Source organism: Nelusetta ayraudi, unplaced genomic scaffold (assembly GCF_046127955.1).
Source record: "Nelusetta ayraudi isolate G7.1 ecotype Tasmania unplaced genomic scaffold, CSIRO-AGI_Nayr_v1 ptg000026l, whole genome shotgun sequence".
NCBI lineage: Eukaryota > Metazoa > Chordata > Actinopteri > Tetraodontiformes > Monacanthidae > Nelusetta > Nelusetta ayraudi.
Window position 1 is genome coordinate 4,578,767 of NW_027466076.1, and position 19,373 is coordinate 4,598,139.

General features: G+C 47.3%; 1 protein-coding gene and 1 long non-coding RNA gene across 2 annotated transcripts in view; both read left to right on the plus strand.

Annotated features, from left to right (window-relative positions):
• The window catches only part of LOC142890305 (uncharacterized), a 51,787-nt gene that overhangs the window by 12,324 nt on the left and 20,090 nt on the right, over positions 1–19,373 (plus strand). The gene's annotated exons all lie outside the window — the stretch shown is intronic.
• On the plus strand, positions 836–19,120 carry chd1 (chromodomain helicase DNA binding protein 1). Its single transcript, XM_076029230.1, has 36 exons — positions 836–1,282; positions 3,189–3,306; positions 3,840–4,047; positions 4,580–4,699; positions 4,796–4,989; positions 5,395–5,672; positions 6,608–6,833; positions 7,050–7,150; positions 7,271–7,449; positions 7,880–8,004; positions 8,508–8,724; positions 9,119–9,208; positions 9,292–9,482; positions 9,627–9,815; positions 9,988–10,150; positions 10,317–10,469; positions 10,566–10,637; positions 10,905–11,054; positions 11,310–11,458; positions 11,607–11,703; positions 11,861–11,956; positions 12,270–12,446; positions 12,634–12,794; positions 12,872–12,913; positions 13,000–13,133; positions 13,263–13,401; positions 13,526–13,676; positions 13,758–13,880; positions 14,168–14,311; positions 14,491–14,808; positions 14,968–15,099; positions 15,461–15,639; positions 15,794–15,893; positions 15,991–16,042; positions 16,174–16,396; positions 17,133–19,120. The coding sequence occupies exons 2-36, from the start codon at positions 3,254–3,256 to the stop codon at positions 17,533–17,535; spliced, it is 5,529 nt and encodes a 1,842-aa protein (XP_075885345.1). The 5' UTR covers positions 836–1,282; positions 3,189–3,253; the 3' UTR covers positions 17,536–19,120.

A 19,373-nucleotide genomic window follows, 5' to 3' on the forward strand; every position in this document is an offset into this window, starting at 1 on the left:
GATTCATGTTCCTATTTGACGTCTCGTTGTTGGTGTCGTTTTAATGAGACGACACGTAACTTGTCATGTCATCTCTGACCCCTACAGAGCGCCCAACATGCGTCAAGTCAGCTGCCATTTTAACTTCTGCTGTGTCTGCACACTCCCTCCTTCAAACTCGCTTAACTTTCGATTACTTTCAAACTCTTGGCCGCAACAGAAGGCTTGGTCGACATGCGTGTCACTGCATGGTGTTACTCATTAACTTCAATAAGCTGATCAACATGAGTGAATTCCAAGACAAAGACCACTGACAACCAAGTTGAGAAAGTTGTGAAGAGATGCGTAACGGGTGTGTGTGTGTGTGTGGGGGGGGGGGGGTTGATCTTTTGTCATTATTGTATCTGGCCATCATAATAATACTTGAAAGAGTTTAGTTTCATTTGGTAAACTGGATCATACAATATCTGTGAACATATGCAATGTCTCGCTAACTTTGAACATAAACTACAATCAGACGTATTTCTACTATTGTGCGTAAATATTACAAATGGGGTGGGGGTGAGGGGGGGGGGGGAACGTGTTGAAAAAGCACCCATCATTGCTCATTTTTGGGGGGGTGGGGGGGTGGGAGTTGAAACGGAAGACGCGTCCCACTAAGTTGTCGACCCTCTTTTGGAGACGCACAGCTCTGCTTTCAATTGACTGGATAATAAAGAGTCGACAGATTTAGATGAGCTTAAAGGGGGGGGGGGGGTTTACCTGTGCATGTGTGTGACAGAATGATACGCTGAGGACCGTCGAGAAGGGAAGCCGGTGCCAGATGTTCGCTACTGTTGCAGCGGCGGCGGCAGCAGAAGCAGCAAGCGCACACCGAGGAGCGCAGTCGTTACGTCATTGTCCGGGGTTTCCTACACAAGTGAACCCTACGGCGTCATGGCGGAGGCCGGTTGTTGGATGATCCGGGATTGAGAAATGCCACATTTGTGCCGTTGGAAGTCTCGCGACGACCGCTAGACTTTGCCGACAGCCGACAGAGGACACGGGAGTCTGGCCGCTTTTTGTTTCATTTCTTCACTTTTGGAGGGAGAAAGGAGGGGAAAGCTGCCTGCTTGCGACCGTCCCACCACCAAGTGAGTCGTTGGAGGCTGCTCTCCCCCAACTGGGAGACTGCTAGCCAGCCTGCTAGCGCCAAAGCAGCCCTCCTTTTTTTCTTTTTTTTTTAGCTACCGCAATAGTGGAAATAAAAAGGAAGAAAGGAACCTCAAGAGCTGGAAGGCGGATTTTTAGACACCAGTCCCAGGTAGTACGCACAAATACGCCGCAAAGTGACGCGCAAGTGGAGAGTTATTGCTCCAGTCGAGCCACAAAGTCGAAGCTAACTTGCATGTTGATGTTGTAAAAGCCGCGAGAAGTGAACGCCGAATGAAAACAAGATGGAAGAGGTTTTAAGTGAGCAAATTTCGCTGCTTTGTGGGGCTTTATTAAAGTGTACTAAATCCGCATTTGCATTGTTTTGTGGCCTCCCTCTCCCCAACCTCATATTTAAATCGGCGCATTTGTATAGTTTGCATGAGTTGCCCAAATCGCATCAGAGAACATATCCGGGCAAAGTGAACATTCCTGCGATGCAGCTCCTTCAAAATATCAACTAGCGCAAAGTTTTCTCATTGGGCTTAGCGCCGCTCGCTAGCCTCGTGTTTCACTACGTTAGCGAACGCTACTTCCCTTGGCAACCTCACTAGGAACTGTTAGCTCATCCCGTGATGAGTTTTTTGGAGTCACACTAACGTTTCATTGGTCTCGGCCATCTACGCTTTGCCTAAAATAGACACAGTACATGTTTTTGGGAGGCTAACCACGGCCAAACTCGGATTAATGTTTCATTGCGGTACTTATTTGTGCGATTGTCTTGACTCAACACGTTAGCACAACATACGCGCTTAGCAAAGCATAACAAACGAGTTATATCGCGATTGTACATCAGCCCCACTGGTAAATACAATTAAAGTACACATAAATAGTAGTGGGTTTCGTGTCAGTGCTCACTTGTGTGCCCTTTGTTTTTCGTTTTACACGTATTCCATTAAACAGTGCCTGCTACATGGGCTATGTGTGCATACAAGACTCCCAACCCCGCCAACAGCTAACGTCGGCGTCATTAGCCCCTTACTGCTAGTTAGCCCAAAGATAAACTTACGCCTCCGTGTGCGCGTGTTGGTAGTTTAAACTCGTCACATATGATTCGGCGAAAGATTTGCTATTTTTAGGTGTTTGGCACAAGGCTGTGGTTTTCGTAGATATTCACAACGAAGAGTTCCCGCTAAGCGGTGTCTGTGTGTGTGGATATGAAAACACGCTGCTGCTGCTGCTGCTGCTACTGCTGTTACTGCGCAGGCCTGATAGGCCTCTGGCTGTCTGTAGTGGTGGTGAGGGAAAGCTCACTTCGTGTCCAAGTGTGATAGTTTCAGTCGGAGGCGGAAACCTGTGTTTTGACACAGCGGTTCTCTCACAGTGCCTATCGTTTTGTTCCGAGAAAGACGGACAAACGTTGTATTTAGCGACTCAGAAGAAGAAGAAGAAGAAGAAGAAGAACTGACTGCTAATAACTCCGAGCTTCTCCCCGCATCTATAAAGATGGTCCAGTGGGTGCATGCTGATGCTTTCCCACAATGTAAACATCAAATATATATATATGTATATATACACTACCAGTCAACAGTTTGGACTCACACTTTGAATTGAATGTCTTTTCTTTCATTCTCATGACTTATTGACATTGCAGTTTCTCACTGATTGCATCGAAACTACGTATGAACACGCGTGGAATTGTGCAGGAAGCAATAAAAGTGTAAAATAACGCAGACGCGTTTTATATTTTAATTCTTCACAATAGCCACCTTGCATAAGAGGCATATTTTGAGTTATTTAACGTGGTTCTCCTTGCTGCATAATTTCATATATCTTGCTCATGCATTTGATGTGATAAAGGGTTAGTGGCTATTTTGAAGAAATTAAAATATGTATTGTAATTATGCCCTGTCTAATTGTACATGCTTTTTTATTATTATTATCATATCTTTGTAATGTCTTAGCTAAAGCTTTACTGTCAATGTAGCCATAAAATGTATATACATTTGCACACAGTGGCATTTCCCAAAAAGCCTGGTGTGACTTTGATTTATTTTATCAATGTATTTTTCTCGCAGGTTCACCACGTGGAACACTAGACTTCAGCGTGTTTGGGGGGGACTGCGTTTCTCGGACGTGAATCATGGCTGGTCGCAGTGAGGATGACAGCGTTAGTAACAGTAGCGGAGAATCAAGGTGAGCGACCCGTGTCACGGACGATCGCGATTATCTTCATTTGAAAGCTGTTGTTGGTGGCACGCAGACACGCAAGTCGTCTGTCGGCAATTTGCTCATCGTTCAGTAGCAAAAGCGTTGCACATGATGCGTTTTATTTTTGGTGTTTTCGCCAAAGTGACGCCCTGATTTCTGATTTTCTTTGGTCGATTTAAACAGAGGTTTGACGTCTATACTTAAACACAGTTATCCTCAGTCTGCAGTTTACATCGTAAACGACCGTCTTATCGTCTTCTACATTCTCCTCGTACGCCTCTATTTTCAGTTTGTATCAAAGATGTCGGATTTTCAATCAGCGGCCACAAGTTAACGCTGTTATTTTGCTTCTTCCTTTGCATTCCTTGCTTTAACACTTTGTAGCAAATGCTCTGTGTGTAGTATGTTACATTTTAGAGAGATAACCTCATCGAAAACCTTTGGTCAAATCACAAAAGAACGAGTGTGACAACCTCTCTCTCACTCTCTCTCACCCGATCTTTCCTCCACCCATTCAGTAATTCTGACGATGAATCCGGTTCTGGCTCGGGGTCGGGGTCGGGCTCCGGCTCGGGCTCCAGCTCCAGCTCCTCCAGCAGCAGCAGCCAATCAGGGAGCAGCGACTCAGGTAGTGGCTCAGACTCTGGCAGCCAGTCGGACTCCGACGCGGAGAAATCAAAGGAGAAGATGGAGCCACCAAATAAGTCCAACATTGATGGAGCTGAGGTGAGAAATGCAAGCCATCTTATCAGCCACTTACATTTCATCACAGTGCAGTAAAACATTTGTATGTCAGCATGCAGATAACTTGTAAAATAGTGCAACTTTTTCCTCTTACCTTTTTAACTCATGGAATTTTCCTTCTTTTGCACTTTATTGTTGCTGTAATTCTGCAAATTTCCGCCATGTGGGAATAATAAAGGCTACTATTCTGTTCTAAGTTTGATTTGCCTGCATCAAATGCAAAATAAATCCAGAAGCTGTCAATGCAACAACAATGCATCGCTCTCATGTTTGTGGCTTTTTTAACTGTTGCCAGAACTGCTGAGACTGAGCAGGTGCTCACAGCTTTGCCGTAAATCATGTATTTATCATTTTTATTTATATCATAGTAATAAAAATGCTGTTAGAATCTTTGAAAAGAAGTTCTCTTTAGACTTTAAGACGCCTTACACGAGTAATCCTTTGCACTTTGTGTGGCGGAACTCTCTTGAAAGCAGTTTCAGAACTAACGGCTCCCACCGCTCTTTGATTGCAGTTCTGGAAGTCCAACCCAAGCATCCTGGCGGTGCAGAGGTCCGCCATGCTCAGGAAACAACAGCAGCTGCAGCAGCAACAGAAGCAGAGACAAAGCTCCTCAAACAGCGGCTCCGACGAGGTCAGTCAGCGGCGACCCGCAAGCGCTACCGCACGGAACCAAAACCAGTCGGGTCGCATCATTGGATGTCTCTCTGTCTCGCCACCCCCATATCAGGACTCGTCGAGTAGCGACGATTCGGACTCGTCGAGTGGCTCGAAAAAGAGAAGGAACTCGGGGTCGTCCGACTCGGGGTCGGGGTCGTCCGGAAGCGGTTCCGGATCCGACTCGTCGGCGGAGGACAACAGCGACGAGACGGCGTCGGATTATGAGCCCAGTCACAAGATCAAGAGCAGGAAGCCTCCGACCAAGTGAGTGGAAACCCAGCTGTGGATACCTGACATAACATAGAGTGGTGGAGAAAAGTTTTTGGACACCTCTTGGATTTGTGGCGTTCCGTAGAATCAGTCTGAAGTCTTCAAGTTGCTGCTCGTGCAACTGCACAAAACTAACAAGCATTCCATTTGTTTGACACAACACAAAACAAACCTCTGGCGAGTATTCATTGATAGTAATTGTGATCAAGTAAAAACTTTAAGCATGTCCAAGAACTTTTTTTCCCCACTATACTGTATCATTTTTCGTTTGGAGCCGTTTTCTTAAATGACATCCCAAGAGAATTGGAACAAAACAAGTGGCGTCAGTCTCACGTGACCTCACTGCTGCTTGTATTCTTCTCCCCCCCCCCCCCCCCCCTCCCTCTGGTCGTGCAACAGGATGAACTATCGAAACGGCAAGAAAAGCAGCAGCCAAAAAAAGAAGAAGGCCCAGCACTGCTCCTCCTCGGAGGACGAGGGCGGCCACCACAAGAAGGTGGCGTCCGGGGGCCCGCGGCGCCAGGCCACCGTCAACATCAGCTACAAGGAGGACGAGGAGCTGAAGACGGACTCGGACGACCTGGTGGAGGTTCTGGGCGAAGACGTCCCCCAGTTCGAGGAGGACGAGTTTGAAACACTAGAGCGAGTCATGGACAGCAGGATAGGACGGAAAAGAGGTGAGAAGCGGCCGAGAGCGACTGATCACGCCGACGGGAAAATTCAAGCGTTTTTGCTGAATGATGAAATGATGAAATCGCATCCCGGCCGCTACAGCCGTATCTGTACCTGCAGTGCAGTATTGAGTGCGGAAGGTGGCAGCGTTTCTCCGACCCCAAACCTTCTAAAGTTCTGCAATATTTCACAGAAATTAAAGCAGAGGAAGCTTTTTTTCATGCTTATTTGTTAATTAACAACCAGCTTTACGTAAAATGTTTTTCCGTATGCTCACGATTTGGAAAATCATGGAAAAAGCAGTTTAAGCAGCGCTCGTTCACTTCAGTAAATGCGTACTTTACGGCAGTAATAAGTGAATTACAGCCTCTCGGTATATAAACTAGCACCTATACTGAATTGGAACCCTCTTTCACTTATCAACTGTGTGAGTTAGGGCATATTAATTCAATATTTTTGTTGTAAGAAATTGATCAATTATAAGAAATATTGTATACACTACCTGTCAAAAGTTTTGGTCAGAAGAAAAAATGTTAAATACCTTAATATTTAAATGTTATATATATATTTTGTATGAAGGGTGGCTATTCTAGATCAACATGCATACAATCTTTGAATGGTGAAGTAATATTCCCATGATATTTTATGTTGAAAAATATCACGACTAAGTTACGGATAAAGAAATTGCAGTTGTCATTTTAATACATTTGTCTAAAAACATTCTGTCAGAGTACAACAGCACAACACAGGTGTGCAGATTTACACAAGTTGGGTTAAACAGAAGTCCAAATTAATAGGTGGTGCAAAATAAAGAGTATAATTGTGACTAATTGACTAAAACTGGAAAAAAATTAATCGCTTGATTAATCGACAACAAAAATGATCGCTAGTTGCAGCCCTGATACTCACTCACAGTCCCCCGGCTGTTTCTGTCACCCAGCGACGGGGAGCTCCACCACCGTGTACGCCGTGGAGGCGGACGGCGACCCCAACGCCAACTACAACCCCGGCAAGGAGGCCGGAGACACCCAGTACCTGATCAAGTGGAAGAACTGGGCCCACATCCACAACACCTGGGAGACGGAGGAGACGCTCAAGCTGCAGAACGTCAAGGGCATGAAGAAGCTGGATAATTTCAAGAAGAAGGACCAGGAGAAGAAGAAGTGGTGAGTGGTTTCCGTGCGTTAGTGATGGAAAGTATCGCCGCCATCCTGCTGAAGCATCCAGTTCTGAGCTGGACGCAACAGTTGCACGTGCAGCGTGCGGGCGGGTCAGCGATGGTGACTGCAATTGGAGGCTCAAAAGTTCGCACCAGGCGTCCAAAAACTGTTTTCTCCACCACTAAAAAAAAAATAATATTGTAACTCTTTTGCGTCTGGCAGGCTGAAGGCCGCCTCCCCAGAGGACGTTGAGTATTTCAACTGTCAGGAGGAGCTGATGGACGACTTGCACTCTCAGTACCAGCTCGTCGAGCGCATCATCGGTGAGCTTTTTCTGCAAAACCTCTCACACGTTTGAACGCCACCGCCTGCGTTTCGCCGACTCCTGACCCTGACCCTCTTTTTTTTTTTTTTTTTTTTTTTTTTTTATATAAATCAAACAGGACATTCCAACCAGAAGTCGGCCGCCGGCTACCCGGACTACCTGTGCAAATTTCAGGGTTTACCTTACTCGGAATGCAGCTGGGAGGACGGCGCTCTGGTCGCCAAGAAGTTCCAGAAGTGCATCGACGACTACATGAGCAGACACCAGTCCAAGACCATTCCATCCAGAGACTGCAAGGTGAGCGCCGCCGCAGCGTCGGGACTCGCTGCTGCACCCACTGCCTTTTGTTTGTTTGCCGTCAAGAGTGGCTGTTATATTTTTCTGTTTGGTTACTTGTAAAAAATATTCCGTCTCCTCCTCCTCCTCCGTTCAATCATAACGCGCCATCTCTCATGACGGTGTCAAAACCTTTTACCCAGAAGTTTCTGGAAGTTTCAGCGCGTCAGTCAGAAGTGTGCACCCTGATTGAATATTACACAGTTTCTCTTGTTTAAAGGCAGCCGTCCAGCCTTTAATCAGGGAACAGCGTCGCCCTTCCACTCAGACGAGCATTCTATCGCTAATAGTCCAATTAGACTGTTGTAGCATGGTGATTAGCTCATGATAGAATGTGCTGCTACTGTTCCACTGGGCTCCAATGTGTGTGTGTGTGTGTATTGTGCTGAAGGTGCTGAAGCAGAGGCCGAGGTTCGTGCCCATGAAGAAGCAGCCGTCCTACATCGGCAAGGACGGCCTGGAGCTGCGAGACTACCAGCTGGACAGCCTCAACTGGATGGCTCACTCCTGGTGCAAGTAAGGCTGCAACTCACTGGCCCAGTACTTTAATCCTGTAATCGTTACTGTCGAGTCGTCGCAGTCCAACTGTAATGAGTTGGATTATCATCATTATTATTGTCATCGTACGCGTCGACTGCGTCGAGGCAAAACCTACATCAGGCTGCTGCTGATATTTCTGCAGTCCACTTTTCAGCTTGCTTGTTGTGATGAATAGAATAGATTAAACTGGACTAGAATAGATTAACTTCATTGATCCCAAATTGAAAACTACGTATAAACACACATGGAATTATGTAGGAAACAATAATAAAATAACTCAAACCCGTTTTAAGTTGGAAAGATTTAAAAAAATAAATAAATAAATAAAAAAATGCATGAGAGGGTGTGTCCAAACTTTTGACTGGTATTGTACATATAGTATTCTTATATACATATCTAATTAACAGACAGAAATACATAAAAAAACAGCAATTGAGAGTTTTTTCCTTTTTCCTCTCTTTCCCTGCGTTTTTCCACAGAGGCAACAGCTGCATCCTGGCCGACGAGATGGGTTTGGGCAAAACCATCCAGACCATCAGCTTCCTCAACTACCTGTTCCACGAGCACCAGCTGTACGGACCCTTCCTGCTGGTCGTGCCTCTTTCCACGCTGACGTCCTGGCAACGTGAGATCCACCTGTGGGCCCCCCTGATGAATGTGGTGGTCTACTTGGGAGACATCAGCAGCAGGAACATGGTACGACTTGCATTTAAATAGCATGGTGTAGGCTGGGTGGTTGGACGTCATTACACAGTAACGACAATCTGGCAATATGTGTTTTCATCTCGAAACAAATAATAATTACACCACTATGTGGCGTTGCACAAACCCTACTTTCAACTGCTACTACTTCCTGCTTTTAAGTGGGGGTTCCATCAATTTTGGATCGTTTTACTTGAGCTCGTTTAAAGAATGAGTGCTTGTTTTGTCGTTTCCTCACCACAACGTGGCATAACATCACAGCTCAGGTGGTTTTTTCCCCCCCCCTTGCGTATACATTCATCTCGTGTGTGTGGTGATGAGCCACATTTGAGACATTTTGTATGACTTGGATTCAACTTTTCTGTTTCTCATTTTTTTCGCCGTATAGATCCGGACGCACGAGTGGATGCATGTGCACAGCAAGAGAATGAAATTCAACATCCTCCTCACTACATATGAGATTCTTCTCAAAGACAAGGTCAGTGGGGCACGGTTCACTGCAATACGATTGCAGTTGATTGTCCAAATTGCCTTTTGAATTGCGCGTGTGTGTGTGTTCAGTCATTTCTGGGCAACGTCAACTGGGCCTTCATCGGCGTGGACGAAGCACACCGGCTGAAGAACGACGACTCCCTCCTCTACAAGACCATGATGGAGTTCAAGTCCAACCACCGGCTGCTGATCACAGGAACCCCTCTGCAGAACTCCCTCAAGGAGCTGTGGTCCCTGCTGCGCTTCATCATGCCAGAGAAGTAGGTCTCGCGAGCTCGCCAGTCAACCACGGTGGCCTGCGCACCCAAAAACCTGCAGGACGCATGAGGGCTTCGGCACCTTCGCGGTGCTGCTGTTTCACATTTGGGAAGCCCGAGTGCTAATCGTTGGTCTTGTTTGTCAAGGTTTCACTCTTGGGAGGTGTTTGAGGAGGAGCACGGCAAAGGAAGGGACTCGGGCTACACCAGTCTGCACAAGGAGCTGGAACCTTTCCTGCTCCGCCGGGTCAAGAAGGACGTGGAGAAGTCGCTGCCCGCCAAAGTGGAGCAGATCCTCCGCGTCGAGATGAGCGCCATTCAGAAGCAGTATTACAAGTAAGACTTTAACCCAGGCGTGGGCAAACTACGGCCCGGGGGCCACATGCGGCTCGTTGAACTTTCTAATCTAGCCCGCCGATACTTGGAAGAAATTATATTAATAGTCAGTAAGTCACAAAGTAGCTGTACCATCAGCAGCACCTCTGTGTCTCTCGCTCTCGACCATCAGGTGGATCCTGACCAGGAACTACAAAGCTCTGAGTAAAGGTACCAAAGGCAGTACGTCGGGCTTCCTGAACATCATGATGGAGCTGAAGAAGTGTTGCAACCACTGCTACCTCATCAAGCCTCCTGACGACTTTGAGATCTACAACAAGATGGAAGCCTTGCAGGTGTGTTTGAGTTACGAATGTGTTTCAGCAAACAGTCCAAGTTGAGACTTTACAGGCTAAAGGGTTTTTACTTTACATACTTTACATACTTTGACTTAGAATGTGAATACTTTGGCCGCCACCTCTGACCTCCGACGAAACGCCGTCTCTCCTCTCTGCCTCGCAGCAACTGGTGCGCAGCAGCGGGAAGCTGGTTCTGCTGGACAAACTGCTGGTCCGCTTGAAGGAGCGAGGGCACCGAGTGCTCATCTTCTCCCAGATGGTTCGGATGCTAGATATCCTGGCGGATTACCTGCGGAGTCGCCAGTTCCTCTTCCAGGTAGCTGCGCCTTTCAAACTCCCTCATGCGCGTGTTTCTCTCACAGGTCTCTCCAGTGAGAAAGTGTTGATGCATATTTTTCTCCCATGGTTTCAGAGGTTAGATGGATCCATAAAGGGGGAGATGAGGAAACAGGCGTTGGATCATTTCAACGCGGAGGGCTCAGAGGTGAGTCACCGTGCTGTATCATCTATCTATCATCTACCCATCTATCGTTCTATCGTTCTATCATTCTGTCTATGCCATCTGCCATCAAGTATTTTTAACTGCAGATTTTATTTTGATGTTTGAACCTTTTAACGTTTTCTTATTTGTAAAGTGTCTTTGAGGACTTTAAAAAGCGCTCTATACATATAATGTATTATCATTATTATTATTATTATTATTATCATTATGATTACAATGAGCCAATTACCTTCATTTTGTGCTCCCCAGGATTTCTGCTTCTTGTTGTCGACGCGTGCGGGCGGCCTGGGAATCAACCTGGCGTCCGCCGACACCGTGGTCATCTTCGACTCGGACTGGAACCCACAGAACGACCTGCAGGCGCAGGCCAGAGCGCACAGGATTGGCCAGAAGAGACAGGTGAGCCGCCAAGACGCCACCGAGCCATCCACCAAACCGCCTTGGTCTGAATGACTGAAGAATGTTGTTTAAAACACATTCATTAATGTTCAACAGTCTGGACTCACTGACTCCTTCCTGCATTGAACTCCCCTCTGAGCAGCTTCATGAAATAATAAGAACATTACTAGTGCAGGAGAATCAATCAGGATGTGCTGGACTCATTATGGGATGGCTTTGACACTTGTTGCCTCATCTCACTGCTTTCCCCCACAGGTGAATATCTACCGTCTGGTGACCAAAGGCTCGGTGGAGGAGGACATCATCGAGCGGGCCAAGAAGAAGATGGTGCTGGACCACCTGGTCATCCAGAGGATGGACACCACGGGAAAGACGGTCCTCCACACCGGCGCCGCTCCGTCCAGGCAAGTTTCAGTTGGGGCAACGAGACTTGAGTCATCTTGAAGATCTTCAAGATGACCTGGATGACTGAGGACCTTCACAGACACTCGCAGTTGTTTGAATTTCCGTCACCATCGCCAACACACTTCCTGTTTGCCCCCCCCAATGCAGTTCTGCGCCGTTCAACAAGGAGGAGCTGTCGGCCATCCTGAAGTTTGGCGCTGAGGAGCTTTTCAAAGAGCCGGAGGGTGAAGAGCAGGAGCCACAGGTGTGTATAGAGAGAGATATAGGTAGATAGAGATAAAGGTAGATATAGACAGACAGAGATAGATGGACATATATAGAGAGATAGATAGATATAGAAATGGAGGTGTAACTAGACAGAGATATATATTGTAATATGGCACTGTTTTTCTCTTCTGCAGGAAATGGACATTGACGAGATCCTCAAACGAGCTGAAACCAGGGAGAACGACCCAGGACCCTCCACTGTCGGGGAAGAACTGCTGTCTCAGTTCAAGGTGAGACTGGAAGTAGAAGAAGAGACGAGAATCAGTCTGAAGTCTCCAAGTGCAGTTTATTTTATTTAAACTGCACTAACCACCACATCGCAGGCTGATAGCCCATATTTTCTTCCCTGTCCTCACAGAACTTCCTGAATCCTTTGCATTTATTTAGTCGTATCTGATTCGTCACTCAATTTTTCTTTAACTTAACCTTACAACACCACAGACAGCACACCGGTACTCTGAAGAAGCAGCGTCCACCTTTTGTGACGTTACTTCATGCCTACTCGAGAGTATTGAAACTTGACTTTGACCTTGACCCGTGCAGGTGGCCAACTTCACCATGATGGAGGAAGAGGAGATTGAGATCGACTCTGAGCGCAGCCATCGCGGCTGGGACAACATCATTCCCGAGGAGCAGCGGAGGAGGATGGAGGAGGAGGAGAGGCAGAAGGAGCTGGAGGAGATCTATCTCTTGCCACGCATGAGGAATTGTGCCAAACAGGTAAACCTGCCGTAATATTTCATGACTGTAATCCTTTCATTTAACTGTTTTTTTTTTTTTTTTACCAAAAAAGAAAGTAATCAGTCGATTTTGTCATATTCAGCAGTGATCGATGGCTGAGGTTTGTTTCGAGGTTCGCATCCCGAGTATTAAATCCATTTGGTTTGTCCCTCATTGACATACGCAGATCAGCTTCAACGCCAGCGAGGGCCGGCAGAGCAGGAACAGGAGGTACTCGGGATCCGACAGCGACTCCATCTCAGACCGCAAGAGGCCCAAGAAGCGAGGACGGCCGCGGACCATCCCGCGAGAGAACATCAAAGGCTTCACCGACGCTGAGATCAGGAGGTCATTATTGCAACAACGCTTTTGTCTTCTTAAAAAAACCTCATCCACTCTTTAACACGTTTGTAAATCCCTCACAGGTTCGTCAAGAGTTACAAAAAATTTGGGGGACCGCTGGAAAGGTAAAACTGCACCACTTTCTTTCTTCTTTTGCTCGTCGACAACAACATGGCGTGCGAGTCTTCTTAACGCGTCGCTCGTCCTTCAGGCTGGACGCCATCGCTCGCGACGCGGAGCTGGTGGATAAATCTGAGCACGACCTGAAGCGGCTGGCCGAGACCGTCCACAACGGCTGCGTGAGAACGCTGCGAGAAAACCCCTGCGGACCAGACAAAAACTCAGGTCTGTGGGGAAAAAATGGATGGTTGTTTTGTAACTCGTGTCGAAACAGTAATGCCCGTCGTGCTGGATAAAAAAAACGGCCCACAAATCAGTGAAACTGTCTCCTCTTCCTTTTGTAACCATGAACAGGAGGCAGGAGGGGGAAGGTCAAAGGTCCGACCTTCAGGATCTCTGGAGTGCAGGTCAACGCTAAGCTGGTCATCTCCCACGAGGAGGAGCTGGCGCCGCTCCACAAGGCCGTTCCCGCCGACCCCGAGGAGAGGAAGAGGTAACTGACTGGTTCCCAACCGCTGGAGTCTTTAGGGCGGCGAGCCACCAGTTGAGAAACGCTGATCTGAAGCCCTCCGTCAAGTCTCTGATGTGGCTGATGATGGTCCCCCCCACCCCCCCAGGTACATGATTCCCTGCCACGCCAAGGCGGCGCACTTTGACATCGAGTGGGGCAAAGAGGACGATTCCAGCCTCCTCATAGGAATCTACGAGTACGGCTACGGCAGCTGGGAGATGATCAAGATGGACCCCGACCTCAACCTCACACACAAGGTGAGTCGGCCTTTGACTTCTCGTCGACCGTCGGCTGCTGGCTTTGAACACCTTTTTGACGTTGACCTTCCTGCTGCTCAGCTTCTGCCAGATGACCCTGACAAGAAGCCGCAGGCCAAACAGTTACAAACCAGAGCCGACTACCTCATCAAGCTGCTGGGTAAAGACCTGGCCAAGAGAGAAGCCCAGAAGCAAGCAGGGACCGTAAGTCGACCCCTCCACCCCTCCAAGCTTTTGCTTTTTGTGAATCACTAAAGGTTCGGTGTACGACAGGTGCAACAAAACGCTAATTTATGAACATATGTTGATATTTTATTTATATATTTTTCAGATTTATTATTTTATGACTTACTGACTATTCATATTATTCATATTAGAAAAGAGTCACGGGCTGCATATCATCTTCTTCTCCTTCTCCTTCTCCTTCTTCCGCTTCTTCTTCAATAAACTAAACGTACCGTTCTTCTGTCTGTCTGTCTGTCCGCCAGCAGGCCAATTCACGGAAAAGGAAGCCGCGCAGTAAAAAGAGCAAAACGATAAAGCCGACTAAAGCCGACGAGGTGCTGAAGAGCGCGTCCTCAGATCCCTCGTCGGACAAGAGGTCGGACGACGACGACGACGTCGAGGAGGAGAAGGTAGATGCACATGCAGAAATGCACACTGATTCCCCTGCACTCGTGATGTTCTCACAGCGTTCCACTAGATGATGTCATCAAGTTTGTTATAACAGAGTTCAATGCAGAAATTGAGTCCGTGAGGCCAAACTTCTGATCGCCGTTGAACGTCACTCTCAATGTCCCTTTAACTCGGACAGCCGACGGCGCCGCCGGTGAAGGCGTTGAACCGGCGGGGCAGGATGGACCGACCGGCGCCGGCCAAGGAGGAGGAGGACGAGGAGGATGAAGACGAGGAGGAAGAGGAGGAGGAGGAGGAAAACGAGGAGGACGAGCCCGAGAAGGAGGAGGACTCGTCTTCGGGGGAGAGGGAGGTGAAGGGGAAGGAGGTGAAGAAAGAGGTCAAAAAGGAGAAGAAGGACGACGGTTGGGACGTCAAAGACGCCAAGGAACCAAAAGAGAAGAAGGAAACCAAACCGCTGGAGGCCGTTCACAAGCAGGAGGAGAGCACGGAGAAGGTACAGTAGACACTCTTAGTGTCTTTGACTCTTATTATCGTGGAGTAAAGTCCTCATGATGAATTGTTTTTTTTAAATTGGCTATTTAATATTTAAATTATGTCATATAATATATTTAATATTGTCATTATTCATTCATTTTGAATCTTTCCTCATTAGAACGACGTGAAGAACGAGGTACGAGAGCGAGCGAAGAAAGTCTCAGACGGGCCCGTTCACATCACGGCCAGCGGGGAGACGGTGCCCATTTCTGAGGAGTCCGAGGAGCTGGACCAGAGGACCTTCAGCGTGGTACGTTCCTCACACGACGTCTCCTACGGGAGACGATTGTTGTTGGGCTCGATGGTGCAGGAGGGGTTCTAGATGGTTCTAGGGTGGTTCTGGTAGTGGTTCTAGATGGTTCTGGGCGGTTCTAGATTGTGCTGGGGAGGTTCTTGGTGGTCCTGGAGACGTTCTAGATGGTTCTGAGGTGGTTCTAGATGGTTCTGGGCAGTTCTAGCTGGTTCTAGGCCAGGCATGGGCGAACTACCAATACTGCAACTATATTTTTTTCTCCTCTGAGGTGGGTCACCAAAACACTCCCTCCATGTGCGGGAGAACTCATTTGAGTGGTGACTAACAACTCCTCCGTGCTTCTGCTTTTTGCCCGCAGTGCAAGGAGAGGATGCGGCCGGTGAAGGCGGCACTGAAGCAGCTGGACCGGCCCGAGAAGGGCCTGTCGGAGCGCGAGCAGCTGGAGCACACCAGGCAGTGTCTGATCAAGATTGGGGACCACATCACCGAGTGTCTGCAGGAGTACTCCAACCCCGACCTCATCAAGCAGTGGCGCAAGTGAGTGCACATCAGGACAGCTGACACACCTGCTGGTGCACAATCATAGATGGATAGATAGATAGATGCATGGATGGATGAAAGACTGAAGAAAGAAGAGTCTAGAACGTTTCATTGTTATATTGACTGTGTGTTTTTTTCCTCTTTGGTACAGAAACCTGTGGATATTTGTCTCTAAATTCACCGAGTTTGACGCCAGGAAGCTTCACAAGTTGTACAAGCACGCCATCAAGAAGAGACAAGAAAACGCCCAGGTTGTTCAGCTCATCCGCACTGAAGATGTCATCCCAGGGCTTCACTCGTGTGCTCTTTTATTTTAGTATTGATTTTATTTCCTGTGTTCCTCTGCAGGCGATGGAGCAGAACACTAGGAACACCAACACGCACGGATACAAGCACGCAGGTGCGGCGCAGCTCCCAGAGCGCTTCTGAGATGTAGAATAGAATGCATCGATGCATCCCACACGAGGGGAAATTTACACTATTACAGCATTTATTACATATACAACATCTGTTATTCACTCATCCCTGCAGACTTGGAGCGGTTGCGGGACAACTCCCACCAGGACGAGAGCAGCAGGGACAGCTGCAGCTCGGACAGGAGGTACCACGACAAGGAGCGCCACGGCGCCGAGCCCCAGAGGAAGAGCGGCGGCGGCGGCGGTGGCGACTCCAGGAAGAGGCCGTACTCCTCCTTCAGCAATGGCAAGGACCACCGAGACCACTACGGCCCAGAGGCCCGGGACCGCCAGGACAGGTGAGCTGCTGCTGAGACTTTTCACACCAAGACAGCAATTTATAGTTGGATTTATTTATTTGATTTTTTTTTTTTTTAAACCAATCATTTTCGGAAACACCCTTGAAATGTCCCTTTGTTTACGGAAACAGCTCAAAAGGATCAATCAATCAACTTTTATTTTGTACAGCCCTAAATCCAGACCAGACTCTAGGGGGCACTCATCTCATCTGCCTTGACTAGTTGAGGTGAAAAGGCAATAGAAAAATAAAAATAGAGAGAGAGAGATAGTCATAGATCTAGAAAAAAATAGATATAGATAAAGCTAAATAGATATAGATCAATTGATTGATAAAACAGGTAGTTTGCAAAATCACATTCTTTGTGTTTATTTTCTCTTTGCACACAATCCACCGTGGACCCAACAGCACCATGTGTTGTTGTTCTTCACTATTGTCTGCTGCTTGTTGTGTCGTGGATATTTTGCGCATGTTTTCAGAGAAACACGTCTTTGTGTAAACGGGACCTCAGAATGTGAGAGATTCTGTTGTTGGCGCCTGACAATAAAACCACATGTTGGTACTACTGTCAGTGCTGTTGTTGTTACCTGCACTCTGGGCGTTATGACTGACAACACAACCATGTGGGGCCATGGCGTCAACACGTCGTCCCCGCCCCCTCGGCCGCCTCTGCTCGCTCACACCTCCAGCCAGCGTCTCCTAACGTGACAACGTGCCCTGTCCCGGCTCCTCAGCAGGTTCTACTCCGACGGGAAGCAGCGCAAGCTGGATCAGGAGTTCCGCTCGGCCCGGGAGCACCGGCCGCCCGACGCCAAGGACCACCACTCGCACTCGCACTCGCACCCGGACCACCACCACCACCACCATCACCACCACCACCACCACCGCTCCTCCTCCTCGTCCTCCTCCTCCCACCAGCGCCACCACTCGGACTGGCCGTCGGAGCAGCAGCAGCAGCAGCAGCGGGCGGCGGCGCCGCGCTCGCCACGTGACCAACGCGACCAGAGGGACCAGAGGGACCAGAGGGACCAGCGCTCGCCCTACGACTCTCGCTCGCCCCTGGGCCACCGCTCGCCCTTCGACTACTCGTCGGACCACCGCAGCACGCCCGAGCAGATCTGGAGCTCCCGCAAGACATAGCAGCAGCAGCAGGAGCTCCGCCAGCAGCAGCGTAGCAGCCCCCCCACGCAGACTGTGCAAAACTCAGCAAAAAAAAAAAAAAAAAAAAAAAAAAAAAAAAAAATGCCTTACAGGAACCGTGTACCCCCCCTCCCCCCACTAAGTGGTTCAAACGAGGCAGCAACTTTAAAACAAAAAAAATGTCTAAAAAACAACAACGTCAAACCATATTTTTGTATTTAAGAGTCTAAAGCTGCTGCGCTGCAAAAGCTCGACGGCACGCGGCACACTTTTTTTTTTTTCTTTTTTAATTTTTATAAACTTTTTTTAAAAAAATGAAATGGAAAAAAAAAAAAAAAACCTGGACAAACGGACAACACAGAACAGATTGACCCTCGAGTGCTGCCTCACCATGCTCCCAACCAACCAACCAACCAACCCACCCACCAACCTATAAACAAACAAACCCACCAACCTACCAACCAACCAACCAACCCACCTGTGACACTGGATTCCTGTAGTTTGACTGTTTCTATATGTCTTTTCTCTCTCTCTCTCTCTCTCTCTCTCTCTCTCTCTCTCTCTCTCTCTCTCTCTCATGCTTAACGTTACGACCTACCTTAATTTAAAGCGTGGACTCAAGGAGAGGTCAGTTGTCACATGATGAATTACATGACAGGTCGATTTTTAAACGGTGTCTGGTGTTTAAACTCAGTCTGGGCTCGAGCTCAACCACCTCAACAAGTACCTCATTTACAGCATTTCTCATTTTTCAGGCAGGTTTTTTTTGTTCGTTTTTTTTGGTTTTCCTCCTCCCCCCTCCCCCACCAGGTGTGGATTATTTAATAACATATCTGTAAAAAAAAAAAAATAATAATAACCTGGATTTTTTTTTCTTATTTTGGAAAAAGGGGGGCAACTTGTATCATGCTTTCTTTTCTTTTTTTAAAGTAATAACTGTTGTAAATGTTTGTAAAATAGTGAATCAGTGGTCTTTTTTTCCTCAGGCTCTTGGGATTTATGATGACTCTATTTTTTTCCACCCCTCCCCCCCAAACAACAACTCAGGCTTTTTTGTCGTTCTTCAAAAGTGAATTTCTGTATAATAGGTCTTTTACGATAATGCTTTCAGAATGTAATTTTTTCGGTAAAGGGAAAGTTCATAGAGGATACTCAGTTTTATTTTCTAGTACTTAGTTCTTTCTTTCTTTCTTTGCTTCAGCGCACGCGGGAATCGGAGGAGAACTTTTCAAATCAGTCTGGAAGAAAGACAGAAAGAAAGAAAGACGATTGTCAGTTTCATAGGAGCGTCAGCTAGATCTTTAAAAAAGAAAAATAAACTAGACTCTTTTTTTTTGTACACGATTATGTTTCTTTACCTTCATTTTCTACGTAGGCAATAATGTCAATGTTTCTATGCAGCCAAGTCTATTTGGGGAAGCGCCCAACTGAATGAAGTCACTGTTATGGTTCACACTGTTGTACATAGATTTTTTTTCTCTATATTTCAAAAATGACTTTACACTGAAAGTGCATGAGTTTTTATGAGCTGTTTGATATAGTTGTTTATGAAGCCATTAAAAATCAATCACTGTACTCACTCGTACCGCCCTGCCTCCGCACAGTCTGTCTGTCAATCAAACCTCTCTTGAGGGTTCCAACAACCATCACATGGGTGATTTTAGACCAAAACTCAAAACACTCAGTGTGTCAAATTTGGACAAAGTCTCAGTCCAACATTCATATTTAGGAAAAAAAAAATCTTCCTCCAGATTTAACAAGTTAATAAGCTGGGTGACCTTTTCTTTCGCCTTCATTCTTTCTTGGTCAAAGAGCAGTGAACGAAATGTGCAATGTAC

Coding starts and splice junctions, on each gene's coding strand:
- chd1 (XM_076029230.1), top strand. CDS start 3,254: ATGGCTGGTCGCAGTGAGGATGACAGCGTTAGTAACAGTAGCGGAGAA. Junction 11,957..12,269: donor AACTGCTGTCTCAGTTCAAG/GTGAGACTGGAA, acceptor TGACCCGTGCAG/GTGGCCAACTTCACCATGAT. Junction 12,914..12,999: donor TTTGGGGGACCGCTGGAAAG/GTAAAACTGCAC, acceptor CTCGTCCTTCAG/GCTGGACGCCATCGCTCGCG.